The sequence below is a fragment of the Semicossyphus pulcher genome, unplaced genomic scaffold (assembly GCF_022749685.1).
Source record: "Semicossyphus pulcher isolate SPU_LCO1_2020_fin unplaced genomic scaffold, fSemPul1.0.p SCAF_19, whole genome shotgun sequence".
NCBI lineage: Eukaryota > Metazoa > Chordata > Actinopteri > Labriformes > Labridae > Semicossyphus > Semicossyphus pulcher.
Window position 1 is genome coordinate 7,874,338 of NW_027211692.1, and position 21,195 is coordinate 7,895,532.

General features: G+C 45.6%; 1 protein-coding gene across 1 annotated transcript in view; it reads left to right on the forward strand.

Annotated features, from left to right (window-relative positions):
- The first annotated feature begins 612 nt into the window (after window positions 1-612).
- Window positions 613-21,195, forward strand: part of robo2 (roundabout, axon guidance receptor, homolog 2 (Drosophila)) — a 159,712-nt gene continuing 139,129 nt past the window's right edge. Inside the window, exons 1-2 of the mRNA XM_069668005.1 lie at window positions 613-741; window positions 13,420-13,746. Coding sequence (XP_069524106.1) covers window positions 687-741; window positions 13,420-13,746 — 382 coding nt within the window. The 5' untranslated portion in view covers window positions 613-686. The remainder of the gene's footprint in view (window positions 742-13,419; window positions 13,747-21,195) is intronic.

The window sequence follows — 21,195 nt, forward strand, 5'->3', positions numbered from 1 at the left end:
GCCGGGTGCGCAGAGGTGGTGCGCTCCTAGCGGCAGCGCTGTTCAAACCTACAAGCACAGAGAGAGAGAGGGAGAGAGGAGGATGTTGAACTGACTTGTACTATGACTGTAACGTTACACTTCCAGCGCGTTATCCCAGGCTAAGCACATGGGTCTTTTGGGAGCTGGTTCCCGTTGTGACCAAACAACTTTTTGGGAATGCTTGAGAGTTTCGGGCTGGTTTGCTGTCAGAGAATCAGCCGAGCCATGTGCTGAGGTGAGGAGACACCGCTGAAGATTTGAGAGGTGCCGGGAGACGCGTCCCAAGGAGCCGAGGAGCTGCGGAGAAGTGCGTGTGTTTTCCGCTGTGGACTTTAATTTCTCCCCTCACAGGCTGTGTTTGCGTCAGCTTGTTGGGTAGGTCATCTTGGAGAAAGAGACGATATTGCGGATGAACTCGCGGGGATAATAAAGACAGAGTTTGGTTTCAAGGTTTGGTGGATATGAACACCCCGAGCAGCTCCGGGTGACCTACTGAGAAATGGATCCTCTTAGTTTCTGGACATTGAAACTGGCTTTTGTCAGTAACTAGTTCTTTTTTCACAACTCCCGCAAACCCGGAGTAGACTTGTTTGTCATTTTGGACCTATTTTTCTGCAGTGAATTCGAGGATTTGCGCGCCCGCCGTGGATGTTTAATATGCTAGTATGGGTCCGCTAGCGTTCATCCTTGTTGGTGGATTACTGTATTTTCAAGTTGATGGTAAGTTGTGTAAAACTACCTTTTCTACGAATTAAAAGTAGAAGAAAGTCGCTTTCCTTTCCACTCCATTCATCATTGTTTTTGGCAGTTTTGCTCCAGAAGCAATATTATCAATTACTGAGGTAGTCGTTTGGTTTGCAGGGGGGAAGGTGTCATTTATTCCCTCAGGTTTTATTCTAAAAGGTGAGGCTGCAGCTTTAAAGCTGTTTTCAGGGATTCAGTTGAAAACTTAACTAGCCGTTTGTAGTTGTGATTTAGACTAAGTTTGCATCATCACAGTAATCATTTTCAATGGCAAATGTTTCATTCATTAAACTCGCAGCATTACATGAACAAGCAGCCTGATTCAACAGATAACTCTCCCTCATGCAGCCTATGGCCGCCTTTAACAGGTTAAGATCACAGATGAGTAAATTGAATTCTCTTTTTGTCCTAACGCAACAGATAGAAGAAGCAGCCAGTGCTTTCAAGTAGTAAATATTACTGAATGATCCGCATCTATTATGAATTAACGGAGCAGTTAGAAAATGGGTTTGCTTGTTTTTCCTCTCTGAGACTGTAAAACAAAGATCTCTGAATATGAATGATTCCCAGGCTACAGGTTATCTCTGTATAAGGCAGAGTTTTTTTGTTAAGAGCAACTGAAACTAAACATTTGTCTGTATTTGGGTGCTACAAATGAAAGGCAAAGTAGCCTATTAGCAGACCTGTGGGTAGGAGGTGTAGTGACTTGCAGGTGTTTGATGTAGTGAACGCCCTGCCTCTGCACTGTAATGCTGTAGAGGATGATATCTCTGTGGTCATCCTGCTTCAGGATTTCAGTGCTGCGATTGTGCATCGCAGAGCAAAGCAGCTTAAACCCAAGCTTGGCCAGTGCCCCAGTTTATTATTCCCATTTGTTTGATTAAACTTTAATAATAATGCAAATGAGATGGATACTGTTTAATTTGTGCGGCCAAAAAGCCTCAGCCCTCTCCGTCCAAACTGCGGCGGAGTGCTAAGTCAGCGCCTTTATTTCACATGTTTTACAAGGCTTCCTGGGATTCACTGCCCTACAAGAAAGCCGGTTTAATGGAGGAATTAAAACAGCTTCAACTGCAAAGTTAATGTGATGACTCGCATCAATCATCCAAATAGGAGGGCTTAGGTGAAGGAGATGGTGATTGGGATTGGTCCGACCTGTGACTGGTGGAATGATTGGAGGGATTAAGATGTATTACTTCTAAATGCACAAACCTGAATCCTGATTAAATTTTAGCATTGTTCCTTTTCAATCGGACACACCTTCCTTTTCAGTTTTCCAGCACACACACGCAGCAGGCCTGCACAGACAAAGTGAGACTGAATGAGGAAATATTACTCCTGCCCTACATTACAAGTACCTCATTACATTATATAAGTATGATGTTGTGATTGATGATTCACACATGTGTTTGCTTTGTGTTGTTTGTACAGCAGTATGTAAAGCCAGGGTTTTGTTGTCACTGAATGCAAGAGCCTGCAAGTCTCCATTTTTCTTTTCATTCACCTGTCAACTCCTGCTTTTGTTCTTCACAGCTGCGAGTTTTGGTTCTGCAGCAGTTTGATGTTAGCAAATCAAGCCCCTTTTCTGCTGGGATTTGAATATTTTTTTTCCCTTTTCTTCCTTTTACCTTCATTTTGGTGCCTTTCATTCTGCTCAGCCAAACCCACTGGTTGCTAAGCAGTGGCTGATGGCATTGCGAGCAGTCCACAGGGAGAGGGTGTACCTCTCCCCGGGAGCAGTGGATCTTCCCAATCATTTGCCTGTCACCCTCCCCCCCCCCCCCCCCCTCTGCTCTCCAACTCCATCCCTGCAAAACTCACCCATCACCCAGCCCTTTTCAGAGGTAATCTCAGGGTCCTTGGAGAGGGAGGAGCTTCCTCTAAGAGTCCACTTAGGCAGACAAAAAGGTCTGGAGTTGTATTCTCTGGGCAGCGCAGCCAACAAAGCCAAGCCTTGTGAATGGCGTCAGTCACTGTTTAGTGTTCTGTGATTAATACTGCTAGTGTGTAGGAGAGCAGAGAAAAGGTGAGGTGGAGAGAGAATAGTGGGAGAACTGAGTGTGCGTTGGGTGTTGTTGCCAAGGCTGAAAGAGAACAGATTGTTAAGAAGCCCGAGAGAAGAGTCTATATGTTATTAACACTTTTTAAAGAATCAGATTCCAGTAATACACCAGTCAGCAGCTGCTTGGTTATCTCTTAAACTCCGCCATGATGCTTTTGAAGCTGGATTAGAACATACTTTGCATAGTGGACATGCACTCCTGACCCCGTGCTATTCTGAGATCTCCTGCATGCTTGTGTCTGATGTAGGAGCTGGTGACATCACATCCATCCTGGGAGACACGCCGAGAGGTGCTGAAATATGCTCAGACTTAAATCTGTCTAAGAGGCTATGGAGACGGGCCACTTGGGCTCTTTGGTGGCGTAGACAGTGTGCAGCTTTCTATCCGCCAGCAGGGTTGTGGTTACAGTAATGCTGAGTCAAGAGAAAGTGAAACCCGGCGAGTGGCAGCGTATGTGTCAGGGAGAGGAGGAGGACGGGAGGGACAAAATGAGTGTAATCAAATATAAAACTGAAAGAGTGGTTGTTTAACAGCACAATCTTTTAAAGGGAAATAGCGAGGATGAGGCTGTACTACCAAATAGGCCGGAGAGTAACAGCTCTGTTGATGGTCATGATTGAATGAGAGCGGTTTAAAGTACTGCCCTATAATGGAAAGTAAGCCTAGATTAAAATAGTCTAGGTGAATGATGAGGCAGGCTGAGGTCATTGTGTAAGAGCCATCGCGATGTCTCGCCCCAAATGTGATTGTTCTGCTTGAGTTGGCAGCGTTTAGGCAGCGTTATTGTAATTGCGGTTCATTTGCTGGAATGGGGCTTCTGTAATGATGAACCCTCGCCTAAGAGGAAGCTCCTCTACACTGTCTCCCACGGTCTCATCACTGTCAAGGAAGCCGCTTTCCTCTGCTTCAAAGCGCACCACTGTTTGTTCTCTGATTAACATCAAAAATGAGTGGGGAATAAAGGCAAAGGTGGTGATCATAAGAGGAAGTGATTGAACAGGGAACAAAGGACGAGGTGAACACTTGTCCAATGAAAATCAGCTTACAGGCTCTCATGTGTGTGTATGTGTGTGTGTGAGTAAAAAGTGTTACCTGACCAGTGACGCGGGCCTGTCAGCTCCTATGATGTTTTAACAGCCAAGTCCTGCTACCCTGTGGATCACCTTTCAGCACAAGTCGCTCCACACATTCAGGATACAGCCGACTACACTTCGAGCTCTGTGTACTTCTTTTAAATAAAGAATATCTCTCTGTGATAACTACCAAAAAAGCAGCTGTTTTTAAATTCTGGGATCATGCTGGTTAATGCCTTTACATTTTCATAGCGCAAGTGGGAGTGAAAATGTCAGCGTCAGACGTGGCACATGGCTGATTTTGCTGTAAGACCAGCAGAAAGCAGGGGAGGTAATACCACTTTCCCCTGATTTACCTTCGCTTTATTAAGCATCAGCCAAGCATACCCCTGACATTTACAGAGCAGAGAAAGGCCCGATGCCTTGATGCTTTTGCCTGGAGAAACAAAAAGAGGATGTTGAAGAGATAGAAGTTTAATTCTAACAAGTAGGCGGCAGTAAAGGATAAGAATCTTTCTTTGTGTGATTTCTTTTCCTAAACTTCCCCAGACCTGCTCTTCCCTGTCTCTCTCTCTCTCTCTCTCACACACATACAACTATCCGTTGTTGGCAACGTCCATGAGGGTGGAATTCAAACACTGAGGGGGTTGTTGTACACCTGCGATTGCAGTACAGTGGGAGCGTGTGTGCACGTAGGGATGGGGGAGGAGTGATATGATGAATTGAGCGTGCTGACTCTGATGTAAAGCAAGCAGTCAGGGCCTCCACCTGTCTCACACACCTGCACGTACAGAACACACACCTGTGCTCACTCCTCCGGGGCCCCGAGGCGCAGATGTATATAATCCTCGCTCCTGTCTCTCTCTGCCTCTGTTTTCCCAAGCAGAATAAGAGATAGAGGCAGGCAAACAGACAGAAACGTTTAACTATTTACTGTTATACAATCCCGAAAGATTAGATGAGAGCGAATGCACCCTTATTGATCGATGGCAAATACCCAGCCAGCAGTTACAAGTCAAACCACTTCTGTCTTGGACAGATAGTGTGGATGTGTCAAGCTCTTATCTACACTAAATCTGATTATCTTAAGAGGACGCCAGAATGGCAACAGGAAGTAAGAAGTGAGTACAACACAAACCTCTGATGCCTCAAACTTGGATGAGACAGATGCATGTCTTATCAGTGTTTTAGTGTTGCATACTGCACTGAAACTTTGAGCTTTGGGAAGCATCTAGTTTCTCTCTACGCCTCTAGCGTCTTATTACTCTGTATCCAGTTGCCCTAACTTTGCCCTCCAGTTGTCTAACAGAAAACTTCTGATAGAAGGGAAGGCTGTCAATGTTGAACGACTCACAGAAGTGCAAAAACAATATAAATATACATGCTTATGGGTACAAGCCCACACACTCGATGTAGAGCATACACATGCACACTGGCACCCATGTAGGCGCTGGTTGCATACAAAAAGCCTTTAACACATGCTGTATTACCGCAGATCACATCCTTCTTTCTGTTATATTTTTGGTCGTTACCACATTCCATCTCGTTTCCCTTCTTCTTGTTTTCAGTCAGCTGCATGCCTTCTTGTTCCTCATTGTCAAGAGTGTGTTTGACAGCTGTACCTGAGCTGAGTGCCTTGAAAATGAGGTCGGGCCTGCTGATAAAAATGCATGAGCTGTCCCCCTAGTGTGAGATGTGTGAAGATGGACAGCCAGAGCATGACACTCAAGCTCACATCCGTCACACACAGCTGTAGTCCAGCACAGCTGTAACGCTGCCCAGAATGGCGGAGCCAGTGAATAAGTGTCTCGTTCCAGCATCTCCATCCCCGGCTTGGAGTGTGGATCACCCAGCCATGACAGCTCGGGACCTTTACTTCCCCATAACTAACCAGGGAATCTAACCTTATATAAAAAAGATAGACTTTAAACCCTGCAATATCACTTACCAAACCTTTGTGTTTTTGTGTGGAAACTACAGGATCCTGGAGGTCCTCCGAGGGGCTGTACCCCTTTGCAAGCTATGACTTCTGACCTTTACAGTCCTGTTTGCTGGCTCTCTGACCCGGTGTTAATTTTGGCACCTATTTTAGATTTAGTCTTAGTCCCGCTTCTCGTTGTCACCTGTTTGCTTCAGGTAAAATTAAGCCTTTGGATTTCAGCAGATCATCCATTCAGTAAATGAACGATGTAGACACCGCATCTAAAGATTACTTTTCATCATCGCTTCTCATTTAAACAGTCTGACTGCAGCAGACAGCGGTGATCGCTCCTTTTTGTGCAGAAAAAGCGTCAAATGAAGCGTAAGATGCCCCCTTTATTTGTGAGCGTGCACAGAGCCTGAAGCAGATGCCTGGGTTAACGGAGGAAGTTCACAACCACCTTTGTGATACCTGTTACCCAGTTACAGGAATGCATCGCTTGTATTTTGACAGACAGGCATTTTGAATGTCCGAACATTTTGGTCCTGTCTCGTCTCGTTAGCGAAAACAAAACACACGTCGCCAGAGTTTTTATCATAGACGATCTATTTTTATCTCGTCAACGTCTCGCCTTCGTCATGGAAAAAAGATTGTTGCCGAACAGTTTTCCAACCTGAGCATTGATATGTTGAGGCTTATGAATTATACTGTATAATGCAATTATTATGCCTTGTTATATAAACTGGTAATAAGACATAGTGTTCCCTGGCAGTGTATTTGTACATAACCTTGTTGTGTAATCAGTGTGTCTACGTGCTAATATATGCTGTAATATGGTGTGATATGCTAAGTTATGGTGTGATATGCTAAATTATGTTTAATAACGGTTCAGTAAAAAAATTACTGTCAGCCAAAGCAGCTGATTTAACAGCATTTTCATAATCAGACACTTTTATGATGATCACATTAATATGCACATAATATTTGGTAGGTAACATGGCAAGTATAGTATGTCAGTGCTGTGGGAATCTGTCCTTGTAGTGTCCCCGCTGCAAAAACATGGCACCACACTGCTTTGTAAAACGAGCCACCACGGCCAGCGGTGAGTTGATTTACTGTATATAATGGCTCCTGGTGAGAATGGCTCTGTGGTGGAAGTCTCGGTGTGGAACGCGCCACGAGCCAAGTGTCACAACCATTGCGGCGTAGAGGAAGAAAGCCTTAATCGCATCCTTGAACGTTTGAACTCCCCAGTTTCGCTTCCAGGATGGTGATGATTTTTCTGGAGAGCTGCTCGCAGGCATTTGTCATTTTGAGGCCGGCTAACACGCGGCCGATGGTAGAATTATGAAATGCAGTGGCTGTATGTGTGTGAATGTGTTTGTGAGCACCATTAATAACCATCACAGCCCGTTGTTTTTTGTGTTAGCATGGATTTATGGGCCTGAGTAAATTGAACAAGTCCTTCATCCACTTACTGCTAGCACCCTTGACCCCGTCGCCCTCAGCCGGACCAGATGAAGTGTCCCATGGAGTAGAAATTTCATAAATCTCAACTTGACTTGGTAAGCGCTACCTTAAAAAACACAAACAGTGCACTATAAGGGCCGCTTGATTTCCTCGCTCTGTTCCCCGAGTCCATCACTTGAACAGGTGTTGATGGCGTGCGGTTATTCCTCACGTTCACATGTGGGGCTGCAGCTGAGTGGAGTGGCTGGAGGTGTTGACTGCCCTCATTGACATGCAGGGACACTGTAGAGTGTTCACTACAGGTCAGCACCCTCAGCACACCTCCAATTATCCACTCATCTCTCAACACAGAGTATCACAGACACCTGAAGGCCTCCTCCTCCACCCTCCCCTCCCCTCCGCCGTCATTTCTAAAGCAATAAAGCACTTATTTATTTTGCCCTGTTCAATCTGCTGGGGCAGCTCGAAGCAGGTAAAGAGATTACGATGCTTGAGGGAGAATCAATTGATACTATTCATTTCGTTGCACTTCCCTCAGTAGGAACTGTTTACAGTAGCTTAAAAGAAGGGAATCGGTGATGTGAATTTTTGGCTCATCTCGCAAGCACTCTGTACACAGAGATGTGTATCTGCAGAACTGTAACAGAGACACTGCTGCTTGCTAATTTAACTGTGTAGCACATTTACAGACACTAAAGTGTCCAGAAAAAATTGAGCTCTATCGCCATATTTTACTGCTGATGACTGATTGGAGCAAGTGTGCATTTACTTCAAGGGCTGAAGCAGTTGACGGGCGACAGGGAGAACCTTTTTACACTGCCAGTTCAAGGTGGGGTTATTACGCCTCTGTTATGTTCCGTCGTCTATGTAGAATGCACAGAGGCGTAATGGTGGGGCCAAGTCGTTCCGCCTCTGAGCCGGCATCCGAGGTAGTAACAGAGGCGCTCTGTAAAAACACACAATGGGGCGGCTTCAAGCTGGCATTGCTTGGTCCAATGTAAAATGACAAAGGCTGCATGACGGCGCTGAGGCAGAACCGCAGTGTAAAAAGGGCTTATTAGAACAAGATTCAGTTCACGTCTTTTTTTTACCAGCCAAACCCAATCACAAATAAAGTTCTTGGAACCTCGGTCCAGTTTTTCAAGTACTGGGACAATAGTGGATTCAGAACATTTAACACCCACAGCCGCTATCTTGGTTGTTTACGCAAAGGCCTTTACAGCACTCCTGTGTACAGCCATTGAATCGACCAAAGCCAGGTCTGCTGGAAATCTGTCTGCATAGGAGGGGGACCAGACGCAAAGCAAATATAATATGAGCTCATAGATTTGTCTGCTTCCCAGCCTACTTCTTTACAACGCGTCCTTAGAATCGAATTGTTGATTTTCCATACAAAAGCACATTTTCAATATCACATCTACTGCCATAGAGGAAAGTAGAGCGAGAAAATGGCTGAGTACAGGCTGCCCTGAAGGTCCTATAGGAAAGGCGAGAGGGCTGAGGAAGGTGGGGCGGTGCTACATGCTTGAGTGGCCCTGGCATCGGAAATCATTTAATCTGCATCACACAGTTTAGTGTCCCTACCAGTGGGCTGACAGTCCCACAGAGCTGGTGCTGTACTCCTGACACAAATCAGCCCATATAGAGAGAGCAAGCAGCATCCTTATCAAAACAATGCACCTCACCATGACGAGGTCTAAACTGTTCTTATAGCTTCCATTTTCCCTCCTAAGGTTTCTTGTTTCAACTCAGCAATCTCAGCTTTTCTGAGACAGACCATCTGCTGAAAAAAAAAACAGATAACATCACCTATTTTCTGTTCATGGCTACTGATAGCAGAATGAAGAGTGAGAGGAGAAAAAAACAAGGTGGTAACTGCTTGAAATGCAAGCTGTGTGAATCAGCCTTTTGCAGCAAAATCAGATATTCCGTTTCCCACAGTAATCTATTTATATATTCCAACTGCATGGGGGAGAGAGGGCAAATACACAGATGCAGAGTCAATACGACCCCGCCACACCACTGCCCGAAATACACCCAGAGTGGAATCCTATCTGATATTTGTTGGAGGCAAGCACGGATGCAGTGAGATGTTGAGAGCAGCTCCTAGAATTACCCCTGTGTTTGCTTTCAGAGTATAGATCTTAGGAGGAGGAAGGAGGGGGGCAGTATGCAGAGCAGCGAGGTGGAACAGAGCCCATCATGTTTGCTTGCTAGCTGGCTAGCTTGAGCTACCTCGCTTCTCTTGCAGCAGGGATGTTTAAGCGTCACTGTGAGGATTTTTTAGTATTTACCTGACTGTATGCAGAGGGCTGGGGTGGATTCCAGTAGACACAGGAGGTTTTCTTTCGTGACACCTCTTTGAGATGAGCTGTATCTCTGGTATTGGGGGGTGTACTGGAGCTCATGTGCTGTGACGCCACTGACAGCCCCCCGTAAAGAAGATGAATCTCGGGTGCGGATCGGGCTGCTTGCGAGTGTCACGGCAGGCCGGTTCAGAGGCGAGGACGGCCGGTAACATCATTCTATCGCCACCCCCAGTTTCCCCCTGCCGCTCGCTCAGATTTCCCTTCTGATGACATGACGGATACGACTCTGTCACCCTCACAGCGAGGGCAGGATGTAATAGGAAAGGGAGCAAGTGAAGGAGACGGAGAGATATTGGGAGGCAGAGATATACAGAGAGAAGGAGGTGGAGTGGGAGGTTGAGGAGAAGTGGGATGCAAGGGGAGAATATATTTCAGGATGGACAACATGGATCCAATGCATAATTCATTCCTTCTGAAATTTCTTTGAGGTTTTTTCTTTATTTATTTACTTTTTTTTGGTGCAATTTAATATTCAATCAGCTCGCTGGGTCTCAGCACTTTCTGCCTCCACCATGTCGGTATCCACATTACAGTTTTATTGCGTCTTGGCTGGACCTTGGCGTTCATGTTTGATGTTTTATGGAGCCTCAGTGACTGGAACTTTTTGCCTTGGTCCGAGGTTGCCGTTGGTTACCTGTGATCAGCGCACATGTCTGCTGGCAGAATAACTAATATCTCTTTGGGGAGCCCTTCCTTTTATGCTCTGGCTGAGACTGGTGTGGGTATTGATTTGGTTGGTGGACTCGAATTTCTCCTGGGAGCTAATAAAAATAATTACAAAAAGATCATCAAAGGCCTGACCTTCTGTTGCACACATGAATAAATATGTGAAAAAGATAATAGAAAAGACCTCTTCTATGTGTGTGGTCAGTAGAACCTGAGGGAGAGTAAGCTGTTATAATGGTTAAAGTGGTGATTTGACAAACAGTGTTAGCCTATTTTCTCTTAAATCTTCAGTTAAATGACAGTAACGTATATGTGATATGTTTTCTGAAAGATAAAAGAATAATAATAAAGCGGGACAAAGATCGGACAAAGAAATTGCACTTTTCTTGAAAAGCAACATTTCATAAATTGCATCCGATTTCAGTGAAGCTGACGTAAGTCGAGTGATGGAAAAGGCAGAAAAGCATCAGCTTCTGCTTCAGTAATCCCTCTCTGATTCCATCCTCTGTCTGTCTGCGTGCTTGTTTGTTTGTTCTCCGGTTCCCGCTCTTCTCCAGGAGAGGATGACTGCACAGCAGTGGTGAAAAGTAATGGTGGTGTTATTGCAGACAGGGGGAAACACAGCATTTTGATTGGAGCGTGTGCCCTGAGACCCAGTGAAGTGCACTCGCCTCAGCTCAGAGAGCACTTGATTGCACAGCACCAATGATCGCATTAAAAGGGCAACAGAAAGCCCATTTACCGTAAAGAGAGTGAGAAAGGGGGCCCGAAAGGAAGCTGAAAATTGACTTTCTCTACTGAGCTCTGTTTCATGACTGGGTGGTGAGCGTACATACGGCGTTTTATTTGATCTTCCTGGAGAGCATCTTTAGGAAATGAGAGCCACAAGGTGACAGTAAATAAAAAGAACAAACATCCCTATAAAAATATTAGTTTGTGCTTTTAAAAGTGAAACTTTCTCAACGACATTGCTCTCTTATTGAGATTGATGGGCCTCTCTTAAAAATATTCCTGGGCATATGGATGTGCTTTTAACCTTTCCTACCTCTACACCTGACTACCTCCACTCAGGAAGGACACTGACCAGTCACGTCCGGCCCTCGGTGCACTCGGCTCAGCTTTTTCTGGCAGTGAAAGGACAATTGTAGAGGCATCTGCTGTGTTCATTTGCACCGGAAAGAGGAGAGCAGATGGAGACTCAAGGTTTAAGTGATTAGAAGGCAGTAGATTGGAATACAAATTGGATTTAAAGAAATTAGACTGATATAAATCGAATGGAGTCGCCGCAGTTTAGTGCTGTGCATGCGCACTGTCTGTAGTGGAGAGCCACCGCAGGGTCTGTCGATTATGAGGGAAGCAGATGCTCCAATGAGATAAGAATAAATGTGCATTTGACACTCCATGTGAGGGAGATGGGGGTCTCCATGTCCTTCCTTTATCTTGCCCTCCATTTATCAATGTCACAATGTTAATTACTGCTTCATTTATTTAGTCACTTACTGCCAGAATACCAACTTGCCCCTCTGCCCCGGTGCTGACAGGGAAACAGGCTGCTTGCTGGCTTCCTGTTACCTACCACGTGTTAAAGAAAGCACACTGTAGTTTTTCCTCCCTACCACGAATAGTACATTAGGTTTTGTCATAACACAAATGAGATCAGAAGACTCTGTGGGAGCAGGATATAACCACCCCCTCTACCACAAACCGCTGTCTGTTGCCCCACTTAGAGCAAGACACCAGGCCTGATCACTAATCAATGACAGGGAAATGGAGGGAATTAGCCCAAATTAGGAAGAAGAGAGAACAGACTACCTCCTGTTCAGGGGTCAATATCCCACCGTCTGATGCCTGATCCCTGTTCAGACAAATGGTGCACTAGAACACAGAGTGTGTGTGTGCATGTGTGTTTGTGTTCACGCACATACACCACGCTCAGAGTCTTTGAAGTGTATTTTGTGCTGATCAGCGGGTTTCTAACTGCGCCTCTCCTTCTGCACACTCTTGGACGGAAAAGACGGGAGGGGGTACAGCGTGTCCCCGTTTCCCCTGGGAGGTTCAAGAATAAGGGAGTAGTGGAACATGTGCAAATCCAGGCAAACAAAGAGCTGGAACCTCCTCGCTTTAGCCTCCATGCCATGTTAAAATTAGCCCTTACATAAGCACAATGGCCTACGTGGTACACTGCTCTTCTGTGCAGCAGGCATCGTCCTATTACCCGACTGCACCGCCCCGGGGAAGGGCACAGTCATCAACTCGGCTCAATCACATGCACACCTGCAACAACTAATTTGAAGACAAAGAGCCCAGCACTCTACCTAATACAACGCTGGCTGGTTTACATGTGGCTGCCAAGAGAATCCGAGTTATTGATGAGGTATTGAATGTGGTTCAAAAGAAAGAGGATAAAGACAGGCTGTAGAAAAAGTTTGCATTATTCCCCTCTCCCCTCTCTGTGTTTGATGCTGGATCAAACTCTTTGATTGTTGCATGGTTCCCAGGGCCTCAGTGTATATGTGTGTGTGGCCTACAGCATCTTATCTCAGCGGTTAAGACCTGGTCACAGACAAACAGAGCACTCTGACTTGTGCAGCATTATCTTAACTGCCAGACTCCCAGAGCTCACCCACTGCAAGCCCTAATGAAAAGGAGTGGGCCGAGGTTTTCAGCCACAGGGGGATTAGCATTTGACATTAGTCTGGACCGGGCCATTCATATTCACATCACACGTATACTTCCACAACAGCGGACTCAGCAGTTTTACTTGTTTACGCCCCCTTCTGAAAGCCAAATATATAATTTGGGTTTGTATAGGTCAGATGTAGGCTTACTTCTTGCCTCCATTCACTGTTCACCCTTGGGTCCAATTACCCACAAGCCCTTGCAGATAGGGTTGAGAAGAGCAGATGGCTGCTTTTTGACCAGTCTGAAATGGTGATTAAAGGGTCCAATATATGTTCTTATATACGTCTAAACCAAAACAAGCTAGTTTGTCATCCATCCATTCATCATCTGATCACCAATGTTGGTGTAGGGTTTTCTATTAATACGAGTTATAGTCTTCTGATGAGTTGCATCTCTTTTGTCTCCTCCAGGATCCCGTCTGCGCCAGGAGGACTCCCCACCCCGGATTGTGGAGCACCCCTCTGACCTGATCGTCTCCAAAGGGGAACCCGCCACCCTCAACTGTAAAGCAGAGGGGCGGCCGACCCCGACGGTGGAGTGGTACAAGGATGGAGAGCGGGTGGAAACAGACAAAGATGACCCACGTTCTCACCGCATGCTGCTGCCCAGCGGCTCGCTTTTCTTCCTGCGCATCGTTCACGGACGACGGAGCAAACCGGATGAAGGAGCCTACGTCTGCGTGGCCCGGAACTACCTGGGAGAAGCTGTGAGCCGTAACGCGTCTTTGGAAGTAGCATGTGAGTCAGGACACGTGTGTCTACCTTCTCCTTTGTTTCTCCTCTTTGCAGTGTTCCCGGAATGATTTTGTTTATGTAATGTAATAGGTTATGACGGAAAGACTAGATTTACATCAAGCACAAGAACATTGAGGGATAATATTTCCTGTAAACAACAACTCGACAATCTTTTTTCCATTTTGTACATAATGGAAAATTGCTTTGTCTGTAGGGTATGACAGTAAACAGATCCATGTTTCATCTGAAAGCTGTAATTGCACTATTTTAAGAGTTGATTTCTTCTTGTTTTCAGTGTAGTGCACTTTAATTTGCAAACACTAATAATCCCCTGTTGAACTAGCTCCATGGTGTTCAAGTGTACAACATTGTTTGGTTGGATAATGAGATCTTCAGTGAAAGTTTTTCAATCAAGGACTTTAGATAAAAAGATGTTTTTACCTGAAGGGAGCTTTATTAAAGTTGTCCTCAGACATTCGAGTTGGATTTAAGCTGCTGTCAAACTTTGTGAGACCTTCTGGGTGACATGGTAGACATGGGTCCCTTACAGGTGGATGGGGGTTGATCGCCAGGCACAGATCAAAGTCCTGATGGACATTTGACACGGGGTGCCTGGACTGTGTAGGTGAACATTGACAAGCAGAACCTGAGCTGTGGATCATGTTACCTTTGAAGATGAGCCTCCCCCCCCAAGCGGGCTCAGGCTGAGCCTCCTATGGAGTCGCTCCCAGGCACCTCAAGCGGCCATGGGGGTGGAGTGGAGAGTCTCCTTGTCCTTATGTTGACTTCAAAGACTATTTTTACGATATGTGTAAATTGAGGTTTTTTTCACTTGATTTGCATCATGTGACATGAAAAGGAGACTTTAAGGTCTGGTATAGTAAGGTGCAAGAACTTCTATCGGCCAAATGCTAAGTCCTGATTCTCCTTATATAGTAAATATTTAGCTTATTAAAGGTTTCATTCAGAAGATACAGCAGTTTAATCGTATTGCTTATCTAATAAAAAGGATGTGTAACTATATTTCTAAGGTTATGACAATGTAGGTAGAAAACGGGTCCTTGATTTGTGATCCTGAGAAATGGACTTTGTTAGTTGGAGAGGGTGGGGGTTGGTCTCCGCCTCTGATCCAGTCCCCTGCCCTCCCGAGACCCTTCCAGCCGCCCCCAGGTGCTAACTGCGTGACAGCAGCTTGATCTATCGATTGCTGTAAGAGGGCTCTCCCCGTCTAAATGAAAATTCATGAAAAATTGATGAAGTCTCCGGATTATTTTATTTTTGCCTTCTCATACTGTTACTTCACCTTTTTTTTTTCGGTCCTCTCTGCCTCGTACATTCAATATGGGTTGAGCAGCAGAGGGGATTGAGTAGAGGCATTGAGTGCTTAAATGGCTTAAAGGTGAGGGGTGAGTGGTCAGGAGGGCAGGAGACGGGGGGATGCGAAAGGGCCAGAAAGGTGATGAAATAAGAACGCACTATATTACCTGTGATACTGAGAGAGGTTCAGGACAAAGCCTCAGGCCACGGTGAGAGTAAACAAGGATACAGAACTGCGCTTTGTACCAATCTGTCTAACTATAAAGTACATTTTTGATCATCTGCAGGCAACGCAGTGCACTAACCAAACAAGTTTATATACCCAAAAACCTTGTGTTGCATACCTTGTAGCTTTGGGTTAATTTACTGTTACTTTGCATCGAGCTGGAGGTGTAAACAACCGTGCAGCATCTTGGCTGTTTATGAAACTTGTGGTTTGTTTGTCATCTTCAACCTGTCTTCCAGACCAGTACACCTCACATCTTTTGGGCACTGAGAATATAAGGCCTGGAGTATCACTGCCACCAGAACAACTCTACCTCACCCCGTTTTGTTTAGATTGACCTGACCTGACCTGACCTCAGACGCTTGTAGTTTAGAAATGACAGCAGTGTTGTCCTGACAGAGATGGAGTGTGGCTGTAGAGAACGGTTGTGCTGGTGGGTCAAGTGCAGTTCAACCAAAAAAAGTTACGTGATAAAGATGAAAGCCCTTAGAGGCACGTTGGAGAAAATGGAGGAGGAAATTATACGCAGGTAAGGTATGACATTAAGGCATTAATGACTTGTTGCAACTTTAATGCCAAGTAATGTAAAGGATATTGAGTAGGATGTCCCCAAGCGGATCTGCAGCATCGGTGTCTGAACCAATCAGGTGTGTGGCCCGAGGCACCAGAAGGGACAGAATCAGCGCAGTGTTGTCTAACGTCGCTCCATTGAAGCTCTCTTAAATATACAGTAGTGTAAGTCAGTCTTTTCAATTATTCAGCAGATCAAATAATCATGTTCCACTGTTAAATATTTATATAAAGACTAAGTATTCATTTACAGTGATAAAATACATTTAAATGTACCTCAGTGACATAAAGAATCCACCATTTGCTGTGAATCCTCTCTGTATATTTGTAGAGAAATAAGGCTTTCATGGCTCCCACAGAGGAGGGAGGGCGGTTTGGTGGATCTCTCCATGCCCGGCTTGTTTCGAGCCCTGGGCTTTCTTGGCTTTCTCTTTCAGCCAGGTCTTCAGGGGGGCTGCTGGGAGCATAAGGGGGGTGGGGTGCTTAATCCCACTGCATTGGCTTACTGCAGTGATTAGCCTTATCAGGTCCTGACATCCGTCTAGTGATTGTAAAGCCAAAGCTAATCGCACAAGAAAAAGCAGCATTTAAATCCATATCCATGTTGAACCGGGTTTGTGTTTATGATACATCTCAGCCCCCCCTTCGCCGTCTCCCTCCCTCTCTCCCTCCCCTCGTATTGAACACACCTTTGCCCCCCTTCTGTTCACGAGTGGTTGAGCAGGACCCTGGTGAGATAATTGAATTGCAGCCCTGAAACAGATTGAACTCAGTGTCCACTGAGCAGAGTGGCGCTGCTGTGTGCTGGACATCAAGCTGGGCAGCACTCACCACTCTGTCTGTCAGAGGAGGAAAGGTGGAGCGGAGAGGAAGAGGGGGAAGAGGCCTCTGAGAGGTGCCTCTGCATTATTAATGTGGGCCAGATTGGGGGGACTTGTGCTGCTACTCTGCTTAGTCTTTCAAACATGTCTCTTTTAAGCGTTGGAGGTTGAACACACATTGTTCACAAATGGATGGACAAGAGCATGGAGTGCCTCATGTTATCCACGTGTGCGGTGCATGTGCAGAGTGTGAAGATAGTGCTTTTTTGCTGCATTTTGGAGAGGTTTCATGATAGCTGTTGTTCACCGCCCTGTACTAAAGACGATAGAGAAGTTGTAAAACGTGTTGCCTGGAGCGTATCCGAGCGGTCTGCTTTGTAATCTTATTCCTCCTCAACTGTCTGCAGGCCAGCTCCATGGGATAGAGATGCCGCACATACGAGGAGATGTGCCCCCTTTTCTCTTCTCAGAATAAACTAGGTCAATGAGCAGGTTCATAAATCATTGTGAAGCCAGTGTCAGAAATGCTAGCTGCAGCCACCACTGCTGAATAAATTGCTAGCACTGCGGATATCAGTGTATATGTAAGTATGACAGGGCACACCTGGGGCGATAGCATCCAAAAGAAAATGCTAATTAGCCCCATCTTTAGGTGGATGGATAGCACAGGTAGGAAGTGTTCCAGATACGTATGCAGGGTGAACAGTTGCACTTATAATTGAGTGCGACTCTGGCCCTTTTGACGTGTATGTGTGTTAAATGTGTGCTGCTGTCTCAGGGGAAACCCAGCGCAAAGGAATGAAGACACAACATCTTGAGGTGTAGATGTGTATCCTCCGCTGCTGCGTTCACTTTGTAACCTTTAAAAATGCAAATGACACAGAAATGAAACAGATGTCTGGGGTTGGTTCTAAATACCGCTTGGAATGGGATTGGATGACTTTTTCAAAAGGTCCTTTGATATCATCTAATGTACCACTTCTGCAATTAAGTGAATCGTTAGGTAGCATTTGGTGCTCGTACAACAAGGTAATTAGCAGGAAAATAGAGTTGGGAGAGGTGTGAGTGCTGAAGAGAGGAGGAGGGCACCAAGCTGTTCCTGTTGTGTCCAGCATGAGGGGAAGCTAATAAAGGGACAGGCCAGGAGGAGCAGGCCAGGTGGGGAGTCAGGCTGAGCTGCACTGCCCAGGCTTTCACAAGCTCATCTGGACTCATTATTCCGTTTCAGCGGTGAGAAAACGGAGTGATAGTGCACACAAACAGACACACACTCTGTCACACACTAAGAATGTGTGCACAAACACCTGCCCTCACGCTTGTATAAACCCCGGTAGGCTGAGGTTTAATCTGCGCTGAAGTCCTTGAGAAATAATGAAGGGTAATGAAGGAAGCAGCAACAATGCAACATTACGGCACATTAATGATGCATGCCACATTTAGGAAATATAACACAGACTCAAAAAATGAGCACGGTTAATTTGTATTCAAATGTTGTACTCTCACAGTACAGCTGAGTGTGTCTGCTCGTTCATGTGGTGTGTAGAACACAGGGTTGAGGGTCCGACTGAAGCGGCTCTGTTTTAGCACATGTTGGCAGATGGGCATAGATACTACAACACCCATGAGCCTGGGTGGCTCTTGCCAGGGAGAAAAGGGGAATCAGAGGCTCAAATAAAAGTCATATTGACTTCCAAATGCTTTTTCCTTACAGCTGACAATAAAACATGATGCATGATATTATCGGCACTTTATCGGTATCTGCAGATTACGGCTTGAAAATGAGATATCGGCTTTAATTCTGCCTAAATGCTTGATGATTCCCTAAAAAAGCTGGATGTAATGCTACGACATTAACTCGGTACGGTGCGCACTGCCTGCACAAAGTTATCAACAATATACAAATAAAGACTAAAAGGTCACAGAAACTCGAGCCAATGAATAGAAGTGAAAAAACTTCCACAACTCTTAACTAGCTAACAGTTAGCTCACATTCTCTCATTTTACCGGACTTAACTAAAATACACTCACGGCCAAAGCCGACGCTAACAGAGTGTAACATAAACATCAGTGCAACTTACATATTCATGGACGCACACATGATATAAAAGAGTCCGTCTGCGATCACTGATGCCTCCGTAGAAGGTGCAGTAAACAAGTCCGGGCATGTCTCCCTCATTGCCGTGTTTGGGGGGGATGCTGCATTCAGGTACGCTTAGAAACTTGAGTGATTAGCCACGTAAAGAAGGGTGCAAGATATCTGCTTTATGGCAGTTTATGGCCACTACAATAAAAGTAGGTATGATATCAATTCCACTACAGGGGAGACTTGCTGTTCTCTGCAATTAGGTGGAAAAAAAGGTGTGCCTAATATATTGGTAACGAAATCGGCGAAAAAGGTTGGAAAATATCTGATATAGGCGGTTTTACAGGCTGTTTAACTACCCAGATCTATTGATATGTCTTGCTGAAAGTGTCCAAATTCAGTGGAGAAACAGGAGGAGTAAAACGTATAGATGGCGAAAGGTGAGAATGTTGTCCTGTGATAAGAGAGGTGGTGAGAGAAGGCAGGGTTATGGGAAATATCCTCCCATGATAAACTGTGAGAGAGGAAAAAATCCCTGATTAAATGTGTCAGCTCGGTGGCTGCGCGGCTGGAGTTAGCTGACCTCTGTAAAGTGGTGTTGTTATCTATTGGGATTTACTCACACAATGACCGCACGCAGACACACACGGTTTTTACCAACCACATACATCAGCATGCAGATTTCCCTCTCATTTATCAGCCACAGATGGCCACAGTAAATGAGGAGTCTCTGCCCCGACCCGGCTCCTGCGCAATGCATAGAAATAGTCTGGCCTGCAGAAATGGACCAGAAATTTGGAGAATTCTCACAGGGAGATAAATCATCGAAATACACTGCAGTCACTACCAGCACTCTGACCTTTCCCTGTCACACACACACAAACTAGCACATTCACACACACATGATATGTCCTGAGACTGCAGTTTTACTATCCTCAGCGGGCCCTGTGTCCCTGCTCTGACCTCCGCAGCTCCACCGAGGGAAATAGACTGACTGTGTTACCTTCTTACCCTCAGAGGAAGCAAGTTTAGTTGCTGCTGAAGATGGGAAATATAGCACACCTAGACTGTGGCACCTTATGGCTCAATAACGACAGCAATGATGGAGTAGCACAGCAAGCGCTGAGGGCAAAGATGGAAAGCGCAGTGAGAAGTTGCAGGACGTAATGAGATCCAAGTTTGGGATGACCTTTGACCATCTCTCTTTCTACCCTTTTTTGTCTCGCTGGCAACCTCTCTTCTTCCACCATTGTGTCACCTTCGAGTGTATAAACTGGATTAAACAAGTGTGTGGCGCTCCGTCATGGATGCCACGGCCCCTCAGCAGACGAGTGAGCCGTCAAGCTAAGAACGCTGAGCCAGCCGCTTCTCACGCCCATTAGTGCCCGGCAAGATGAAGCACCCGTCGCACAGGGGTTTTGTTGTGTTTCTTTTATAAACCCTACTCTCGCTCCTTCACTCTCTCTCTCCCTCTTTCTCTCTTTTATAGTGACACTGTTATTGATGGCCTCTCCACTCTGACAATGCGGGGCTATTGCTTTGTCTCTCCTGCCTGCCTGTGTTTTGCCTCTTCTTTCCTCTTCTTTCTTTCCTCCCCACTCCCCTCCACCCCCACGTGTCTCATCACCCATGCTTCACAGTTTGGGTGCTCGCTCGGCGGTGACTGCAAAATAAATCTTTGCATTAAAATCGGGTCCCTAAATTGTTCAAGCCCGGCAGCGCAGTTGTAAAAAGTAAGCACCTTCAGACAAGCACGTTCGATGTAATAAACTTACCCTGCCTTGCCGTTTCTTTTACTCTCTTCTGATAGTTTCAGTGTAGACTGAGCTGTAAATTATTGAGATCTGTCTGCAGGCTGATTATTGATCAGCTTTAAAACAGACAGGCTCCGAGGCTCCTGCTTGTATGGGTGGATTGCACTTTGATTTCTGGTTTTATATCGACTCATGGTCGTAATTTATTCAAGCCCCATGCAGTTTGCAGCTTCTATAAAGAACATTTATTTCACTATCATCATATTATCTTATATTATATACCTTACTCTATCAGTCTATTAATCAATTCATCAGGCTGCGTGTAGATAACCGAACACATGGGGATTCCAACTCTAAGTCCATTATAAATTGTTGCACAGGTGTGATATTTACCAGCATTTAGATGAATACGTCTGATACTACTCTATTTGCTGTCAAGGGACAAGTGAGTGATAATAATATTAATCGAAAAGTGTGACCCCGAGTGAAATCCCTGTAGGCCGCTGCGTTCTGAGGGTGGCTTGCCGTTGAGTCCAGCCGGGATTGGATCCTCTGACCCCTGGAGAACCCTTTGCCCCCTCCTATCCACCCCAGATCTCTGTCAAACCATAATTCCTTAACCCAAAGCTCCCCTCCGATGAATGCGTCCCTGTAGTGACTGACCTCCCCCACCCACCTTCC